The sequence below is a fragment of the Paracoccidioides brasiliensis genome (genome assembly GCF_000150735.1).
Source record: "Paracoccidioides brasiliensis Pb18 unplaced genomic scaffold supercont2.4, whole genome shotgun sequence".
NCBI lineage: Eukaryota > Fungi > Ascomycota > Eurotiomycetes > Onygenales > Ajellomycetaceae > Paracoccidioides > Paracoccidioides brasiliensis.
In genome coordinates, this window is record NW_011371361.1 from 1,426,119 (window position 1) to 1,445,484 (window position 19,366).

General features: G+C 40.9%; 9 protein-coding genes across 9 annotated transcripts; 3 read left to right on the top strand and 6 right to left on the bottom strand.

Moving 5' to 3' along the window:
* Window positions 1–228: 228 nt before the first annotated feature.
* On the bottom strand, window positions 229–568 carry PADG_11691 (uncharacterized protein; the record flags this gene model as incomplete). Its single annotated transcript, XM_010761618.1, has 2 exons — window positions 229–316; window positions 408–568. The coding sequence occupies 2 exons, from the start codon at window positions 566–568 to the stop codon at window positions 229–231; spliced, it is 249 nt and encodes an 82-aa protein (XP_010759920.1).
* Window positions 569–1,596: 1,028 nt separating this feature from the next.
* On the top strand, window positions 1,597–2,237 carry PADG_03974 (uncharacterized protein; the record flags this gene model as incomplete). The annotated part of the gene is made up of 2 exons (XM_010760962.1): window positions 1,597–2,007; window positions 2,145–2,237. 2 exons carry the CDS (start codon window positions 1,597–1,599, stop codon window positions 2,235–2,237), a joined length of 504 nt encoding a protein of 167 aa, XP_010759264.1.
* Window positions 2,238–3,164: 927 nt separating this feature from the next.
* On the bottom strand, window positions 3,165–3,947 carry PADG_03975 (uncharacterized protein; the record flags this gene model as incomplete). Its single annotated transcript, XM_010761365.1, has 2 exons — window positions 3,165–3,814; window positions 3,878–3,947. The coding sequence occupies 2 exons, from the start codon at window positions 3,945–3,947 to the stop codon at window positions 3,165–3,167; spliced, it is 720 nt and encodes a 239-aa protein (XP_010759667.1).
* A 488-nt stretch (window positions 3,948–4,435) lies between these two features.
* PADG_03976 (18S rRNA (guanine1575-N7)-methyltransferase) lies at window positions 4,436–5,379 on the top strand (the record flags this gene model as incomplete). Its single annotated transcript, XM_010761366.1, has 2 exons — window positions 4,436–4,458; window positions 4,542–5,379. 2 exons carry the CDS (start codon window positions 4,436–4,438, stop codon window positions 5,377–5,379), a joined length of 861 nt encoding a protein of 286 aa, XP_010759668.1.
* Window positions 5,380–7,337: 1,958 nt separating this feature from the next.
* On the bottom strand, window positions 7,338–8,884 carry PADG_03977 (isocitrate dehydrogenase [NAD] subunit 1, mitochondrial; the record flags this gene model as incomplete). The annotated part of the gene is made up of 5 exons (XM_010761367.1): window positions 7,338–7,425; window positions 7,532–8,435; window positions 8,530–8,604; window positions 8,673–8,739; window positions 8,852–8,884. 5 exons carry the CDS (start codon window positions 8,882–8,884, stop codon window positions 7,338–7,340), a joined length of 1,167 nt encoding a protein of 388 aa, XP_010759669.1.
* A 184-nt stretch (window positions 8,885–9,068) lies between these two features.
* Window positions 9,069–9,395, bottom strand: PADG_11692 (uncharacterized protein; the record flags this gene model as incomplete). The annotated part of the gene is made up of 1 exon (XM_010761619.1): window positions 9,069–9,395. The coding sequence occupies one exon, from the start codon at window positions 9,393–9,395 to the stop codon at window positions 9,069–9,071; it is 327 nt and encodes a 108-aa protein (XP_010759921.1).
* Window positions 9,396–10,837: 1,442 nt separating this feature from the next.
* On the bottom strand, window positions 10,838–11,047 carry PADG_03978 (uncharacterized protein; the record flags this gene model as incomplete). Its single annotated transcript, XM_010760963.1, has 1 exon — window positions 10,838–11,047. The coding sequence occupies one exon, from the start codon at window positions 11,045–11,047 to the stop codon at window positions 10,838–10,840; it is 210 nt and encodes a 69-aa protein (XP_010759265.1).
* A 688-nt stretch (window positions 11,048–11,735) lies between these two features.
* On the top strand, window positions 11,736–11,964 carry PADG_03979 (uncharacterized protein; the record flags this gene model as incomplete). Its single annotated transcript, XM_010760964.1, has 2 exons — window positions 11,736–11,841; window positions 11,921–11,964. 2 exons carry the CDS (start codon window positions 11,736–11,738, stop codon window positions 11,962–11,964), a joined length of 150 nt encoding a protein of 49 aa, XP_010759266.1.
* A 1,739-nt stretch (window positions 11,965–13,703) lies between these two features.
* Window positions 13,704–14,873, bottom strand: PADG_03980 (uncharacterized protein; the record flags this gene model as incomplete). Its single annotated transcript, XM_010760965.1, has 2 exons — window positions 13,704–14,654; window positions 14,775–14,873. 2 exons carry the CDS (start codon window positions 14,871–14,873, stop codon window positions 13,704–13,706), a joined length of 1,050 nt encoding a protein of 349 aa, XP_010759267.1.
* Between the last annotated feature and the right edge of the window lie 4,493 nt (window positions 14,874–19,366).

The window sequence follows — 19,366 nt, forward strand, 5'->3', positions numbered from 1 at the left end:
AAATTTCCAACACATGGACATTTGTAAAAGAGGAGAGATATGTGGCGGATCAGGGGTAGAACCCGATCCACGGCTGAAGTGAGGTGCCGAAGAGGGCAGCTAATGGATTAAGCTTAAGACGTGTGCTCTTGAGAAGGCGTGCTTGGGAAGATAAATAGATATCCATGGCTAAAAATACAGCCGCTGGGCTGCCGCACGTGAGCTGCGAGCGAGACAAAAGCACGCATCTCAGGATAGGTATATTGCATTCTCCTGTGTAGGTCTTGAAGTGAACGAACGGGTGAGAAGCGGCAAGAAAAAGTTTGATGCTTTAAAGCTAGGGTTAGGGTTAGGGTTAGGGTTAGTTGGTTAGTTAGGGCTAGGGCTAGGGCTGTGATTATATAAGCGTTAGACACTTGAGGTCGTACTTAGGTAACGTGACATTGCGCCGAGTCGGAAGTTCCGCTTGGTTCCAAGCTTCAGTGATTAACCCATGCCGAATATCTGAGCGGAGGTTACATACCGAAATGTATGGAACTGTTAGGGAACATATGCCGTCCACGGGCAGCTCCAGATTAGCTTCGAGCATTCTGGTGGTCGCCGGATTAACTATAGCTAATGATTTCCCGTTGAATCCAATCTCAGATCTGCTTTGAGCGATTTCTCCCTAACAAACTGCTTTGCGGCTTTTCCTTCGCGACGTTCCAAAATTACACAAGGACACCCCTGAAGGGAAACAAAGGAGAGCGCAGTCGTTTGCATGAGATGTGGGACATAAAATCAGGCATCTAATGCTTGTGATGAGAAAAACGCGACGTCAACTGAGCAACCTCTGCTTGGCGTCTCCTCTCCAGCAAAGTTTTCTTGGTTGCAGAGCTGACCTGGTAGATCTGGACGGCTAAACGGACAACCATTTGGCGGCATCCATATGCGCATGGGGCATTTGATTTATTTGCGTTTTGGGTTGAATCACATCATGGAAGCGTCAAATAGAGTGATGTTGCAGCTCGCATGACCAATGTTAAGAACTGCGAAGATCTAGAGAAAGCTGTCCTCATCGCTACACAACGTAACGTTAGTGAAGCTGAGTAGTGAGCCTCCATCTTAGCGAAACGGTCGAGGTCGGAGCGCAGCCCTTCAGCATGGCGGGAAAGAGTTCACGTCGCCATGGAACGTCCACCTTTACAGCGAAGACAATTTTGTAACCCAAAAGGTAACTTTATTGCCACCTAGAGCAAGAGAAGCATTGGGCTTTCTCTCTGCGCAATTTATGACCTTTGCCATCAAGGTGTTGCCATATTATCTGAAGCATTGGCATTGCCAACGCACAGCCTCTTCGCCAGACCTGCAGCGCTTCCCCCAACTCTGCCATATTGCACAACAAAAACCCAATGTGATGAGCGAAACTCCTTTTCTGGCTTCCTTCCTCACATTCCCTGCTCTATAACCATCAGCCCCACGGGTATCGCCCCTATCTTACGGAGTGCTTTTGTATGACCCAAAAACCTGCCGTCATGTGTCTGGAGCTTGATAACCCGAATTTTCGCTGATTGGCCCACTGAATCTGAAAAGGGCCACAATAGCTGAATATACTCATCCGCCTACAGTTGGAGGACTATGGACAGGCTCTTCCATAACATCCCTTGTCTTAAGAAAATATATGGCATCCTGCCTGGCTCTGGTAAATGGAGGGCTCACCTACCAGTATCTTGGAGGGACACGACTCTCAGATGGCATCAGGTGGATCACCTATTCCGCGTGCTGAAGAGGCCTTTCTACGCTTCATCACTTCAGCGCGAAGGTCAGAACTTCATCTTATACTACCCCATTATCTCCATGGAGCCAGCCTGGCGAGTCCAAACTAAACATGAGCTCTCTTGGCGTCCAGCGCCACGCAACCGGTCGGGTCATCTCCGCTTCAAAAGAGGCCCAGAAGCTGATCAGACTGATGTCAACACCGATGAATTACTCCGGGTGTTCGAAGAAGATAGCGATGTAACTGGCTCCGCGTTCTTTGATGAGGATGATGTGAGTTGGACGATGAAGGAAAATCCAGTCTCTCAGACAACCGCATCACAAATGCCTCCTACTTATTCAAGTCTTCGCCTCATACCCAACATCTCCTTAACCCCGGCATAATCGGGTCACTTATTGCATATATATAGCTGGGCGGAACTGGTTCACTGTCGGGGTCTCTGGTATGTGGCTATCTGGTAAGATCCGGTGATGCGGAGGATTCCAGCTTCACAATGGTATGAAAAGAAGCTGCTACGCCAAGCCAATTTGACTTTGATGGCGTATTAGGTTTAATCAGACTGTAGTTCGGCTTGGCAGCGTAGCATAGAACCAAAAGCTGTGGCAAGTACAGAGTAGGCGTTATCACCATACAGCGAAAGGTTCCATTAAAGTCCGAAGGGTCTGGTTCCTCCGCTGCTTCGAGAGCGTAAACCACATTACAACCCTTGTTGTGGCATATCCAGACTCTGGCTTTCAAAAGCGTAGTAAGTGTTCAATCAGGTTTTCTTCCAAGGTTGACCGGCTTCCGATCCCGATTCCCAGACAGCTTTTCGGCAACACTCAAACCCACATTGCTGACTCCGGTGACTAAGATCCACGGTGGTTCGTCCTGGAATCAAGGCTGCAATGAGCAAGAGAGCTTGTCCCCGATGTCACATTCGACAGTTGTATTAGCTGACTAATTTAGTTATGCCGTTGCCGTGGTAGTTTATCTTAAAATCGAGTCTTGATTAATCCGCATCGTTCCAGAATCCGCAATGTGGATAGATATACCCAGTCAGATCAACAAAATTTGGGATGGGCCTGGGTGCATCCATTAATTGACCAAATATTCTCTCCGTTGTGCTGATTCTTCGAGTAGCATCGTGACATGTAGTGGCGTAGATGCAATGAGACTCACCAAGCAACCCTTTTATCCCGCTCCTTTTAGTGAATCTAATTCATATTCATATCTTCATAATCACAGGTCAAGTAGAGAGCTAGAGATACAACGTGTCCACCTGCCTTCCCATAGTTTCATTAAACCACTTCATAATATTGAAATCAATCGTTAAAAATAAGCAACAATAAACGAGAAATGCCCACATATGCCCGCCAATTTAATCATAGACAAAGAATTAATATACAACATCCACAAGCCAAAAAGGAAAAAGGATTTTGCAATTGTATCAAAACCTCCTCGTCTTGTCGCCCCTCCAGAACCCCATAAGCTCACCCGTGTCCCCCATCCACTCCCGTACGCCATCCACCAAGGCCTTGGCCATGCCCTTATTCTTCAACTTCTTATCTCGATCAGCCTGCGATGACGCGGCTGTAGCACCTGTGGCATACTCGGAGCCCATACTTGGGAGCACATTCTCACCCGCGCTCAGGCTCACAAACAGCGCAAACGGCACCAGCCACACACACAGCCCAAAGTACGATGCAACCTCCGTGAAAGACGGCAGGTCTGGTGGCGTGTCGTAGTAATGATGTTGTCTGTTGGTACTTTCATCTGTTGTCCAGGGCATTGGGGAACCTTGCAAGAGGGATATCGGGTCCGAGAAGTGGCGGAACCAGAGCCAATGGTTGAGGCCGACGAGAAGGCATGAGGTGATGAAGATGGGATCTGAGAGCTTGACAATGGGGAAGCGGCGCAGGTTGAGGGAGTAGATGTAATGGGAGATTATGCTGAAGGAGCAGAGAGTGAAGGGAAGATGGTCGACTAGGCAGAGAGGGATGTGTACGGCTATTATGCAATAGATGAGACGGGAAAGAAGGCGGCGGGCAAGCACGGTGTGTTCTTCGACCAACTCGGAGAGATAGTAGAGGCCGGAGGCTAAAGAAGTTTGTTAACTTATCTATTATTTAATATATGAGGTATGGAGGGTTCATTTCTTACCTATGGCGAGGGTGAGGAATGCAAATCCTACCACTAAGCCCAGGTAGCCGACCAAAGGAAGAATCCACATGTTGCGGCGGGAGAATTTACAGAGGGAAATAAGAGGGAAATAGATTCTTCGGTCTGCGCGTGGAATACAGAAATGTTCTGTTAAACCGACATCTTGCTGTATGTGTTGCCCGGTATACGAATATACAGAAACTATGCAGAATGCTGTGGTGAAGTTGTCCCTTTAAAACGTTGGCAGACGGACATTTGAGGTGCTTGATGTTGTTCCCAAAGAGGAAAAAAGCAACCTCTTGAATTTTCTCACAGCCACCAACTTTTTATTACTTTTAACCACTCCAACGATTCATAAAAATATTAAATACACCAGCGCGCTGAAAGCTCCTCAGCTTTCAAAATACAGGAGAGGAAGAGCAGGATAACAGCATATTACCACGAAGAAGAAGAAGAAGAAGAAGACCCAATTAATAGGAATACCCCATTTTTTTCGTATGAATATTTTATGCAGAGGGGCACATTTTCTCCTCTTGACCACATCAACAACCACACAAAATGTCCCGTCCAGAAGATACTCTGTATGTTGTTTACAAATGTTCCAATAATATTACTGTAATTTCTCTATTCTTAAAGCCTCCCTCTGCTAACGTTTGATATACAGGCCCCCCGATCTCTTCTACAATGACTCCGAATCCCGCAAATACACTACCTCCTCGCGAATCCGCAACATTCAATCAAGCATGACCCAACGCGCCCTCGAACTGCTTGACCTCAAATTCCCCTCTCTCATTCTAGACATAGGCTGCGGTTCTGGCTTATCAGGAGAATTGCTCTCTTCCGTCCCGCAGTCCGAAGGCGGGCCGCACACTTGGATTGGCATGGACATCTCACCTTCAATGCTGGACATTGCTTTGCAGAGAGAAGTTGAGGGTGACCTGTTTCTAGCAGATATCGGACAGGGCGTTCCATTTCGTGCTGGAACGTTTGACGCTGCTATTAGTATCAGTGCCATCCAGTGGCTATGTAATGCTGAATCCAGCGATGTTAGTCCTGAGGGCAGATTACGCAGATTCTTCGACGGGTTATATGCTAGTTTGCGTCGGGGTGCACGTGCTGTGTGTCAGTTCTATCCCAAAAATGATGCACAAAGGAGCATGATTAGCGGTGCGGCGATGAAGGCTGGGTTTGGCGCTGGTATTCTCGAGGACGATCCGGGGACGAAGAATAGCAAGCTCTACCTTGTGTTGACAGTTGGCGGAGGTGGGCTGCAAGGGGATATTACTGGCGTGGTAGAAGGTATGGATGATGTTGATATCTTGGATGCGAGGAAGAAGGCTATGGACGGTCAATCCAAGGGGAGGAGGAGAGGTGTCGACCCAGCCCATGTCAAGGGCACCAAAGCTTGGATTACGAGAAAGAAAGAGCAGATGGAACGCAAGGGGAAAATTGTTAAACCTACATCAAAATATACTGGCCGGAAGAGACGTATCGCATTTTGATCGCGTATCCCTTCCTTCTACCGTCCATACATCTTGTCGACCCACCCCACAAAATGCCTCTCTACCGGCGCACGCGGGGGTGGGACGAACCTGCTACAGAGCTCTTTCTACTAGGGGATGATTGAGAGGCCCGTCATAGAATAATGCGAACGGATTACCCCATAAATTGGCAACTCTATGGGAGAAAAATGCCTCATGTCTCCGCCCCGCAAATCCTCTAAATAAACCCGCCCCATTACCACTGGGGATATTGCAACGTCATACGATCCCAGTCTGACCAAAAGCTTCTAACAAAAACCAACCCCACCCACCACTCCCACTTAATATGAGATTTCTATCCATCTTATTCCTTCTAACCCGACCGCAGGGGCAAACACAAGACGGCGACGATTTGCTCGTTTAGGAAACAATGAACACCGAGGAGGACATCGTTGTATTCAATTGAACTTGAAAAACATGATATATGCCTAATTCTATCGATAAAATTAGAACGACAGAGACTTGGTTCCAGGGAGCTGATTGTATCATTCATCCCATTCAGCCCATTCCGCACCAGGATGGATGAAACGAAGCGGGAAACAAAATCTTACTAGAATCAAAGAAATAGATTCCAAAAGAAAATTCCTCGAAATAGAGACAGGATGGGAAACGTGTGAACAAAAAATTTCAAACCGGCTCAGGCGCCTACATGCTTCATAGTTTATTTCCCTTCGAGTCCGACTGCTACCCCAATTCACGCTATCTCTACCTCTCCGCAAACGACAAAATTATATATATGTATATATACATTGTGCATTATATATTTTCCAGCACATCAGTTGTTCCCTTGAGTCCACCAACACGCTTTGTGCTATTTGGCTCTCTTGGGTGCCGAGTTAAATGGGAAGCTGGCAGTGTGGACTTTAAAAATAAAAGTAAAAATAATGTTCTCGGTTTTAACATTTCGACCGGAAAGGGGTCTGAATAGGAGGAGTAAACTTATAGACAGCTATGTGATGGATACTACATAGGTAGTGATATCAGATGGGAGTAGTCGCCCAATGCTTCAAAAGGACTACGTGGAATTTTAATTTGACTCTAACAATGTATCTTGTGGTTTGAAGTGTTTTCCAAGGTCCTATCATTGTTTATGCATGCGTATGTTCATAGAAATGAGTACAAATTTAACTCTCTCAAGCAATATTCCAGACGTATGAAACATTTCTTGAAGGGCAATAAATCAATGTATGTCAGATCAAAATATGTTTCACTGATTCGAACATGAAAAAACAACTTTTTACAAACTTATTTTTATATTATACTGTAATATTTCTTTCCACTTCTCTTCTGGCAATGCTTTGCTTTGCTTTATCGAAATTTGAAATGAACGGAATGGAAATTCTAGGATAATATCTAGAGGAAGGATATATTGCGAAAATATACATGTATATAAAAATCAAGCACTATTATAGCTAGATCCCATTCAAACGACAAAAAGAATAAGCACAAGTTAAATTGATAAACCAAAAAAGTAAGAAAGAAGCATTTAGCTGAGGTCATCCTAGAATCCATGTACAGTTTATGGGTTGTGGTACGTTGCGTTGCGTAATGAAGTGAGGCAGCCAGTTGTTCTCACTGATGATAGGATTCGTTGTGGGACGAAGGAGTTCTGGTCTATTAAAGGGAAATGAGTCAATGAGACGAAGTAGAAGCTAGGTAGGGAAAATAACATAGTCTAATCGCTAACGCTGAATCAAAAGGCTTTTCTATTTGATCGTTATAAAATATCATTTGTTTCCAAATGCTGCACATCTGGGAGAAGAAACGGCGGTCGAGGGAGACTGCATGTGCATTATCAACACCATATTATTAACTTATTGAAAATATGGAGTCGAGCTTTGTTCCCCTATGGATGTTCATGCGGGGAGGGACAAGAACATATATGCATCGGGTTAGTTATGAAACCGTTGGATTTCGCTTTACAGAGCAGCTTCCATCTTATCCAGGACAGCACGGGTGAATTCATTGGTGGTGGCTTGGCCGCCCATGTCACGAGTGCGGACGACTCTGATGATTTCACAAAAGATGGTTAGCAACGAAAGTCTAGACGAAAAGACGGTAAGGTTCTCCTGGTACCCCTGAGGGCATGGAGAATAAAATAGGGTTCACTTACCCCTCTCCGATCACGTCATAAACTGCCTTTGAGATTCTGTTGGCGTGCTCGTCAAGACCCAAGTGACGCAGGAGCATGGATCCAGAAAGGATCAGTGCGGTGGGATTAGCTTGGTCTTTGCCCTTGATATCGAGTCCAACATGTCTACATCCAGGTTCGAAGACAGCCACTTCACGACCCATGTTACAGCCTGGGACGATACCAGGACCACCAACAAGAGCAGCCCCGACGTTGGAGAGGATGCCACCGTATAGGTTAGGCATAACCATAACATCGAACTGCTGAGGGCGAGAAACTGCCTGCATGGATGCGTTGTCTACGATCATGTCGTTCGCTTCCAGTGTTGGGAAGCTCTCAGCAACCTTGTGGAAGGTCGAGCGGAAGAGACCGTCGGCCAGTTTCATGATGTTAGCCTTGTGAATGCATGTGACCTTCTTGCGGTTATTGGCGAGAGCAAAGCTGAAGGCAAACTTCGCGATCCGTTCTGACTTGGCACGCGTGATGATCTTGAGGGATTCAACGACACCGCTAACGGACTCGTGCTCGAGGCCAGAGTATTCACCTTCGGTATTTTCACGGATAATGCACAGGTCCACATTGTCATGTCGTGTCTTGTAACCGGGGATGTTCTTAATCAAAATAATAGAGGCGTAAATGTCGAGTTCCTGGCGCAGGGCGACGTTGAATGATTGGTGGCCGGATATTTCGACTGGGGTATGGAGGATGCCCTTGAGACCAAGCTTGTTGCGTCTTAGCGAGGCAATGGATTCTTTGAATAGATCTTCTGAGCGTTTATTCCCGAAATCCACTCCGCTGACGTCGACCTGTTCCCATTCAATTGGTACGTTGTCGGCCTTGAAAATTGTTTTCACCGATTCCGCTACCTCAGCGCCGATACCGTCACCTAGAATTAAAGAGGAAATATGTTCGTTAGAATCACAAACTCCTCTTAATAACGCCGTTGAAATTTCGCAATGGGTAAAAGGAGTGTTGAATACCTGGTATCAGTGTGACAGTGTATTTGCCGCCATACTTGGTTGGCTTAAATATATCCGATTGAACGGTAGCAAACGCTGGGTAAATTACTAGTTAGCAGCAGGAGTGGAGTTTGAGGCTAGAAAATAAAAATAGCGTAGTATACTTCTGGTAGCAATTGCAGACCGAGAGAGACACGTAGAAGAATTCTTAGCGACAGTGCAAAAGAGAGACTATGAACGTTAAGCAATGTCAATATAAGAGCGGGGTTGGTGTTGATAATCCGTGTCTTGGGCGGAAGATAAGGGGGGCCTCGATCAATTGAGTTGGAGGGTGAATACATACCTGCGCGGACTGCGCAGTTCTCAGAGAGAACATGGTGGATGTAAATGAATGAAAGTGGCTGAAGCTTAAGCCAATTGAGGGAGCGGGGAGTAATGCAGGTGTGTAGACGGATGAAGTTGAAGTTTAGGACGAGAGATTTTTCTTTTTCGGAACGCGGCTCCGCGGAGGATCTACTTAGTCAGATATTAGGTAATGCGGCATGCCACGGTAAGTTAAGTTAACTAGGTTTGTCAAGGATTCTTTCAACCATGAGGCGTCCATTGTTTATATGCTGGAACGTGAGGAAACCCATATTCTGTGTCCACGGGTGACTCGGCTCCAGGAGTCCAACTAAAACGTCACTGATTGATTCCTCTCTATGGAGCATGCCTTGAAGCTTCATGGGTGGGCCTACATGCAAGCTAAATAATGATGCAGGTCCGATCTGCTTCATTCGAGATTCACCCTGCAAATCATCCTGTCCATGGATATCTATATTCTCCTCCGGCCTTGTCAGTCGGATGTCATTGAATACTCTTTTCAGGCTGTGGAAGTAGCACGCCATCTGGGCGTACACGGTTCTAATCTTAAAGAACTGTCTACTTCGAGTGCTTTTGTGGATCTATCTGATTATGGAACGCATTGACGGAGTCAGCCTTTAAAATAGCATGGACCAAAGTATGGACCAAGCTATGTTGGGTCATATCACTAGGCAAGGCCGTTTTAGATGACTCATATCACTTCCTGTCAAGTTCAAATCAACAGGAGTGATATCATTCTTCTCATTTTGTGACAGCTCTCCAGTTCGCGAGCTCCTATGATAGTTATTGGAGACTGGCGGCTCCCAGCTAGGTCTTCAAAGACTTACATAGTCTTGATAGAAGGGCCATATTTTTCCATCCATCACGATCTAGACGTCAAAATATTCTCCCTTGACAATTCAGCCATTCCACGGTTGGTGTCCCGGGGTATAACCGGCTGACAACCATGGTACTTTGAGTATGCAGTAATTTATCTCCATCAATCCTGAGGGCTGTGCTATGCTTGCGTAGATTTGCTGTTGTTTGATGCGACCTATTGTTCACTTGGATCGCGACCTGTTTTGAAAGAACGAACTGGGTGTGCTGGAACAGATCACGTCCAAATTCTCTAGCTTCCCCTCCGGCTGTTACTTTCATTGAAGAAGCACGGAGGCCCACCAAGACTTCCTGTCGGTTAGCCTGTGATTTCCAGTTGCATTCGGAAATTGGGAGCTTAAATGATCACCAATAGGCTCCTCCATTATTCATTCCAGTACTTTAAATCACAATTAACGCTACAGTACTGTTATCTACAAGAGGCTTCCAAGAAAGCAGGTCTCTATCCAAGATATATCTGCGTAGTTGAAGCTTCTTATTCACCGGTTAGCCCAAGCTGCAGAGACGGATCTAATTTTTTCAGTAATGTCAGAAGTTTATATTTCGCTTTGCACTTTGACCGTTTGTTTAATAATTTTTGATAACAATGATACGCAATTGGGACCCTACAATTTTATCATAAATCCTAAAGTAACTGACTACCCTGAAAATAACTCCTGTCGTATGTTGTAGAGGAAGATCTCCAGAGGAACCCCGTAGAACTGGCAAGTCAGTGGATCACGTGATAGCTACAGGAAGAGGATAAATACATCAATCAATCACTTGCATTTTTCAACTGCTCTGTCCCATCTCAGCCTCCCACTCCCGATATGTACGCCACCTGTGTCAACCCGTCCAGTACTATAGTCGATAGCATTGATCGGGATGCTTTTATCTTCAATTAAGGCCTTTTTCCACCAATAACAATTTATCTTCAGGATCTCTCAATGAATCATGGCCCCTTCAGTTTGCCAAATGGCGAATATCCATCCATACCTATTCATATTCAGGTTGAACCATCATACCGGGACGTCAGGATGATCTTGACAGCCTTTTACCTTCGTTATTTTTTCTGTTTTATAGTTTCTTTCTCTTTTCTCTAACTCTTAGCTCATTTTCTCTGCCGTTGATGAGCTAGCTGCGTGATCTCGTCCCATGAAACATCAAAGGGTTTAAGCTTGTCCATGAGGATCGGATCACTCCAAGCGAGAACCTCCACGTCCACGCGACTGCCATACGCTAGCAAGCGTTCATATTGCATCTTCGCAAACCCATGTTTCTGAATCATCTCCCTGTGGGCAAAGAAGTGGAGTTCGAACATCCTGGATTTGGCCTAGTATTAGGGTTGAACTCTGCCCATTGATACCCCAATGCGGAAGTCTCTCAATAACCCTCGCCTATCTTTCACCATGCGGCCATTGCAACACAAGAGCTGTTTTTATGATATTTCTCATCTTCTTCTTCTATCTTAGAGGTGGGTTGGACCACTGGGTTGTATGTAGAGATACATGCAGGTCAGCCGTTTCCAGAAGCAAAAGCCTCCTCGCGTCCCCATCCTCGTTTAGGAACGCCTGGGGATGGTCGTTTCGTCACGGTTCTGAAGAACATACACATTTTCATCCATCGTTCGTTTCATATTGAGTTTACCCCCGGGTTTACCCCAGGGACATATCTCAAGTGAATACATTGCTCTCAATGGCCCATTGGACCGTTGAATCACGTCTCCACATCTTTTCCGCTGTGTTCGTCTATTCTCTGCGCTTGAAGATATTTACTTTCTTTATTCCCAACACTTCAACACAGACCCTTCAAACATATCTCCATTGTCAGCTTCTAGTTTCCTATCTCAAGGACCTCTTCTATAAAGTCGCTCGCTGCATCCCAGGTTCTCTCATCTTGCTCCTCTTATGCAAGACAGCGATCCGATAAACCCAGACAACTCCACATACCCCACAGACCAACAAACTCTTCCTACCAAAACTTCTGTATCTTAACCCCCATCAACAGACATGAAGTTCGTCGTGGTTTTCCTTGCATTGATGTCCGCTGCCGCGTGGGCCGTTGCCATCCCAGAACCCCAGCCAGCTCCTACCGTTGAGATTCCAAAGAATGCGCGTAAGTGGACATCCACTGCAACATATCCATGCATCTCTGTAGAAAGTGCCAATAAAGCATATTGACTAACCTCCTTTAGCCGTCGAGAAGCGCTGGTGCACTCGCCCTGGTCAGGGTTGCTAGTGGAATTCAACACCACAGCGACCATCGACTGCCATGGCAGTCGATTGTGGGGTCCCAATCTTCGGACTCTTCCATCCTCTCCGCTTCGACCTGGTGCTACGAGCGAGAGGAGAATTCTATCTGCTGTTACGCATCTCGTTTCTAGTGTTCGACTTGTTATCGTTCTTAAATACCGAACTTATGCGGATCGCATATTCGAGATATTCACATCGACTTTTTGCTGGCACATTTTGTTCTTTTGTTGCTTGATCCGTGATTCGTGTTTATCAATATGACGTACGAAGACTCAGCGTTAACTTCGACATGTGTCTCATTAACCGATACGTCTGCGGCACGAAGAGCGCACGCGGAATACAACAATGGCCTCGATATCAATGGAATATTACTGTTCTTCGTTCATGGTAATGCACTTGTACGACAAAGGATCCGCGAATGGAAAAGAAGGAAAAGGCGAACAAGGAGAAAGACCAAGTTGGATCTGCCCCTTTTGACTGCCAAAAGGTCCATATTCCATCATTTGACCGCTCTCTCAAATGGCACTGGGACAAACACACCTGGTCTTTCCAGTTCCGCCCGTCTTTCTCTTGCTTCATCATTGTGCCGTGCTTCCCCTTCAAAATCGAACTCGAAAATGCCCACTTTACCGCTCCGCTTGCTTATATGTATGACTTTAATGTTCCCCAACTGACCTGTGTCAATTTCCTTGAGAGCACCTTGCCATTCTGCGTATTTCCTTTCCTTTTTTTTTTTCAATTACCGGCTGTCTAAATGCTCCATCCCCGCCGTGTATGTGGATTTCTCCATATCTTGTCCATATGCTGCGAGGCACCTATTCCTCAACGCCCTGCCTCTGAAGTCCATACACGCATTTCCGCATGCACATTGGATACCTAACCTACATACATTCTTTAGATCCATTCATATGTTATCATTGAGGCACATGCATAACATCCCATTGGAAAGTTGTCTTTTGCAATGGTGGAATTGTGTTGTGGAGAGGGCATGTTATGTTTATGCTTTATGTGTATGTGTGTGTTCACTATTGTAATGATGTGCTGTACATGATCTTTTTATGCTACCTGTAAATAGATACGTGATTACAATGTGAATGAGTATATACTGATGTTTCCCTCTTCATCCATTTTCTTATTTGACCTTGCAATTGTTTTAAATATAACCTTGTGGTGAGATGATGTGTATGGCCGAAAGCTACAAGAATTTCTTCTTTGTTGGTTTGCTCACCTTGTATAACTAACATACTTTAGATAGCTACACACCTAGGTAGTTATATCTCATCGAATGCTTTTTCCAGACTACGAGAATTGAATACACGTTCATTTTAAATAATAAGGAGCAGATTATGCATATCCAAGTGGAAGGAAGGGGAAAAAAGAGAAAGAAAAGAAAAGAAAGAAAAAAAAGAACCAAGTTGGTTGTGTGCATCATCACGATCATAACTAACATCCTTGTAGTGAAGTGGAAGCTTGATTTAAACCCAAAGTTCCAATCGAACACCCAGAGTAGCCATAAAAGTCAGGTACTTGGGGAAGGTCGAATTCAATCCAATTGTACGTATTGAAATGATATATAAATGATATATAAATGAGAGGGGTGATAAAAATGAAACAGAACATATACCATGAAATCGATAAGGAAAACAATAAGTATCCCACCATTTTCGAATCTCCATTCTTTCAACAAAAACCCAACCAAACAAACAAACAACACTGTAAAACTAACTACAACATCTCTTGGTCATCCAGCAAATGAGCCCGCCTAAGCCCACAACCCATATACATATTGCTGCGCTGCTCAAAAGCGCCATACTGATCCTCCATCGGTTGCAGCAGCAGCTCTGCCTCTGACGGGCCCCCTCCTTGCCCCTGCTGCTGGTGGCCCCACCAGTTATTGCATTTATATACCGAATCAACGGCGGGTTTGTACGGTGACAATGACGCGGGTTGTAACTCTTCCGCCGCAGTAGCTACAGATGCCTGAGACGCATCTGCAAACGCGTGTTCACACGCATCCTTGGCTGATGATGCATCATATTCGCGCTGTGCGAGGGCTTCATAACCCGACATAACATACGGTTCTGCGTGTTGGTTATGTTGATCCATTGCGTCCCTTGTATCCTGCATAATATCTGCCTGTAAAGAAGAGGAAGAAGAAGCAAGAGCCGATGTCGGCCCGCCAGAAGCCTGCAGAGACATCAGATTTCCGGCTTTCGGCTGCGAAAGCTGCCACAGCTCAAGCAGCCGCGTCTTTTGCTCGAGTCCGGCTTGTGCGAACAGAGTTAGTTGTGACGGGAAGAGAGAGGACGGGTCCACATTGTTGAGGAATAGCATTTCTTCCTCTGTCATGCCAGCCTGCTGCATGTCGCACAGAATTGAAGAGAGGGTGGACCAGCCACCCGATGAAGGAATTTGGTGGGCGGAGTGGTGGTAATGCTGGGATATGTTGTAGACTATCGGGCGGGAGGTGGGAGGGGTGGAAGGGGTGGAGGATGGGGACATTTCAGGGGGTCGGGACCTAGCTATAGCTGTTTGAGGGGGGGTTCCTGGTTTTGGATTGTTGATGCTGCTGCTGGCATTGGTATTGAGAATTGCCTGCACGCTCATCTGACGGTCAAAGAGGGCAGCTAGGTCGTCCTGCATTTTGGAATTGCCCTCCGATGCGGATATGCCACACTGGGGGGAAATTGTTAGTGGGGAAAAGGAGTGTGGAAAGGGGGATATGCTGTTATTGTAATATCAACCTGATACAGGGGAAACATAGCAAAAATACTTAAATATAATAGAAAAGGTTACCTGATGGCAGGAAGGATTCTCAGCAAAGGCAGCAAGGAAATTTGAGATCTCTGAATCATGGCCGCAAAATGTACAATGATGCAACACTGAAGAAGACATGTTTTGCTTTCTGTCTTAAGCCCCTTTTTTTGTTTCTCAAGAGAGAAGGGTGCTTAACAGATGGAGGAGTTTTGTTTCTTTTGTCAAGGCACACAGGGATAGGGAGAGGAAGAATGCGGTGGCAGCAAAGTCAATCTGTATCTTGTTTCTTTTGAGACTATGACAACAACTAAGCTAGCTAATTATCGTAAAATATCTAAACTGACGGGTTTCTGTAAAGTCCTCGATTTTCAAGCAATGGAGATAGACAGAGTGTCCGCGACCAGAATCCAGAGGGTGTAAGTGCCGGTCCAGGAGGATTCCAGGAGGATCCAAAGGCAAGCTTTAGAGAAGGTAGTGAATCCAGGGGATCCAAAAAGCCCAAACTGATAGAATAAAGAACAGAAAACAGATAGTTCAAAATCTGAAAGACCTGTTGGGCGATATCTGGCATTTAACGAGAGAAATATGAAGCGTTGAAGTGAAGTTGAAGTTGAGAAAGTGGGGTGAGGTGGGAAAAGTTGTTGAAGAACATTCAAAACTAAGTTAAGGCGGATATTTATGCCCTGTGACGTGTTAGACAGACCAACTGAAACGGCGGACGACCACCGCCCCAGATTCTCTCTGAAAATCATCAATATTCAATGTATTCAACAACCAACACGCTTAAATATTGAAAATATTGATAAATTAAAACTATCTAATAGTTGAATGTATAGCTATTAATTAGGGTGGAGCTCACTGATGAGACATGGCTTCAATCTGAGCTTCAAGCTGCATATCAAGCTGCTAAATACTCTCATGATCTTCCTGTAACTATAGATAGAATAGTATTCTGGCCTTCGCTTAGAATGCCTTCATGTCTTTTTCTTCATCTTCCGCTTATTCCCTGCTTGTAGAATCTTGATTTCTTGATGAGGAAGATTTGTATTTATAGTCATTTGTTCAACCTTTTCATGATGTTGAAGATGAGATATTAACTGTCTCTTCTTATCAAGACTTTTCTGCAAGTGATGAATTTTATGATCAAGTTAATGATTTGAGATGTTTGAAATATTAAAGAAATGATCACATTCAAGTTTAAAACTATATTATAAAGAAAAAAGATTTTCTTCATACTTTATTGATAAAGACTTTTATTTTGATTTTATTTTATATTTTACATTTTGATTATTTTTCTTTTCTTTTTTTAAAGCTTTATTCATTTATCAAAAAATAATTTTTTAATTTTTTTTTTAATGTAAGATTAAGAAATAGTTTTTTAAATTATTTTTAAAATTTAATATTAATTTTTATAATTAAGTTTACTTTTTTATTTCTTAATATATCTGCATAAACAGGTATTTAAGATAAATAAAATTAAATAATTTTATATTTTAATTTAATTTTTTCTACTATATTTTGAATTAATTTAAGATTTATTTATTTACTTTAAATCTTATATTTTATTAAAAAAATTTAATACTGCTTAACTATATAAAAGCATTTAAATATTTTTAATATTATATTCTTGAATGACAATTGTTAGGGTGTGAATGTGAGCTGCATAAGAAGGAACTCTCTGCGTTGCTACTGCTATATAACGATATAACGAAATACTAAGCTTGATCGGATGAAAGGGGGTGCTGGGGCCTGCCTGCCCAGGTTATAACGTCCTGCATGGTCACGTGATGAGGGTTAGGCCTAATTGGGCGCCGAGTCTAATCCGACGTTGAGTCTAATTGGGCGCCGGGCCTCGGTCAGGCTCAATCGGGCGCTGAACCTAACATATACTAAGAAGTGTTTGTAAAGATTTTATTAGTTTATCTTAAAAACTGATCTTAGTTTACTAGATTTTCTTGAAAAATCTCATCTAGTTACTGAACTAGTAGTAAAATCAAAAAGATTTCTATCAAAGCTTGTTAAATCAAATATACAAGAACTATAGATAGAAGTTGAAAAATGGAAAAAATACTCTCTACATCTGAAACAAAGAAAGAGACTAAGAAAAAGACTAATCAAAAACTCTCTGAATAAGAGATTAAAAAAAGAAATAAAAGAGATAAATTGATAAATCAAGCTAAATAGCTTGATAATCTAGAGCTTGTAGTATCTATTTTAAAAAATCAAATAAATAAAAAGACAAATTAGAAGATTATTATTCCTTTAATTTTAATATCAAAGCAAATTCATAAAATCATTAAGTTCAAAGTAGATATGATCAGCTCAATCAAATATATTCTACTTCAGTCTCAAACTAGTCAATCTAGGCAGGAAACTCTCACTCATCTCACTCAAATCAATCAAAAGTAGTATAGAGTGCAGTTAAAAAGCCTACTTTTGCATAAATATTTACTATTACTATTATTACTTTTGCTCAGTCAGTGCCTTTAAAAATTTCAAGAAAAAAAAAAACTTAAAATCAAAAAAAAGAAAAGCTTTAAAATAAAAATAGCTATATCAGTCAAAAAATAATATGTTATTCTAAAACTCTCAAATAAAAAAGTAATAAGTTAACTTCAGTACTTAAAAATGATTTTTGAGTTAAGAAGTAAGTTAAATCAAAGTTTGATTTTAGTAGTAATGAATAAAAAAAATTTTTCTACAATCAATATCTTTTTTATAAAAAACTTTATAGTAATTATCATATTGTCTGAATTCTCAGCTAACTTTCTGATTGAAAATGAGAAAGAATTATAATCTCTACTAGGAAAAAAACTATAAACAGAGATCAAATTAGATAGAGGTGAGAAATAGAGAAAATTAATCAATTATAATATTTTTAATGATATTTTTGATGATAAAATAGATATGATAGTATTGAAAAAAGAGATAAAGAATTATAATTCTATAATTTAATTAAAAAATAATTCTATTTGACTGAGCAAATTTGATATTAGAAAAAAGAAAGAAGTAGAATCAGTATTAATTGTAACTAAGTCTTCAGATTAGATAAAAATCTCATCACTCTTCATAGCTGATCAAGTGTTAAAAACTTTTGAATATATTGACTCTAGATTCATAGTCAAAACTCATATTTAATGCAAAAGATTTTAAAAATAAAGTTATTTTATAGAAGCTTGTAAACACTTTATAGTATATAAGATTTATACAGAAAATCATAGTACAATAAATCACACTTATATCATATATGATGTGAAGAGTAAATTATGTTCTCACATCATAGTTAAATGCAAGAATTGCAAGGAAAACCACATATCAACAGCTTTAATTTGCTTTTTCTATTCAAAGAATAAAAGTGATAAAGTTTCAAGAGAGAATTAAAGAGATAAAACAGTCTCTAATAATAATAAAGCAAATTTTTAGTCAACAAGTAGAATTAAAAGAAGAAATTTTTAACTAAAGAGATCATCAGAAAGCAAATTTTCAATAAAAACTAAATAGACTATAAATTTAACTACTTCTACAAGAATATATAGTCTTAGATCTCAGAAATTAATTTCTATAAAAGCTGTTGTAATCACTAATAATAGTGAATTACAATGTTAAAAAGAGAAAATTTTTAATTTACATAATTATTTGAATGTTTATTACAATAAAAAAAGAATAAAAAAAGTAAAAATTTTCTTCTAAAATTATATTTTTACAGAATAATATAGAAAGAAGTAATATTTCTATTTATTTTTATTTAAATATAGCTTTTGTTCAAAAAATTGATTTTATTTTAATATAAGAAAAAAATCTAAATACTGAATATTAATTTTAAATTTCACATTCTAGCTACTATTATTTTTTACTAAAGAAAACTAAAATTAAATCTAAAGTATTGATACATTTTAGAAAGAGCTTAAGATTTCAATTTAATTTAAAATATAATATGATTTTAGATTTTAATATTCTAGTTGATAATATTATAGACAAATTCAATTAAATTAAATCTATTTAGTTGATTAATATCTATAATAAAAATCCTTTATAAGAAAATAATAGTAGCTTAATAGTAAATAAAGCTCTTTTTAACTTATAAATAAATAAAAAATTAATCATAAGTAGAGATTTTAATACTCATCACTCATGATGAAATAATAACTATACTGAGTCTATAAAAGTAGATAAATTGATAAATTAACTGATCTTGAAAGAATTTAATTTAATTAATAAATCTGATAAAGAAATATACTATAAATAAAATCTATTAAAAAAGTCAATCATAGATCTAATCTTTTTATTTAAAGATCTATAAAGGAAAAGAATATAAAATTAATTTATTAATTCAAAAGAAGTATTAGAATCAAATCATGAAGTTATTTAATTCAATATATAATTAGATAATAATGATATAGTTGAGAATTAATTATTATCTAATAATGATATAGTTGAGAATTTATTATTATCTAATTAATATAACTTTGAGAAAGCTTAATAAACAAAGTTCATAAATTATATAAGTATAATAAGAGAAAAAAATTAAGAAAAGCCTTCATGAAATATTAGTACTGAATTATCAAAATCTATATTAAAAAATAAAATAGTATTAATAATTAATATTATACTTTCAAGTATCAAAGATAATA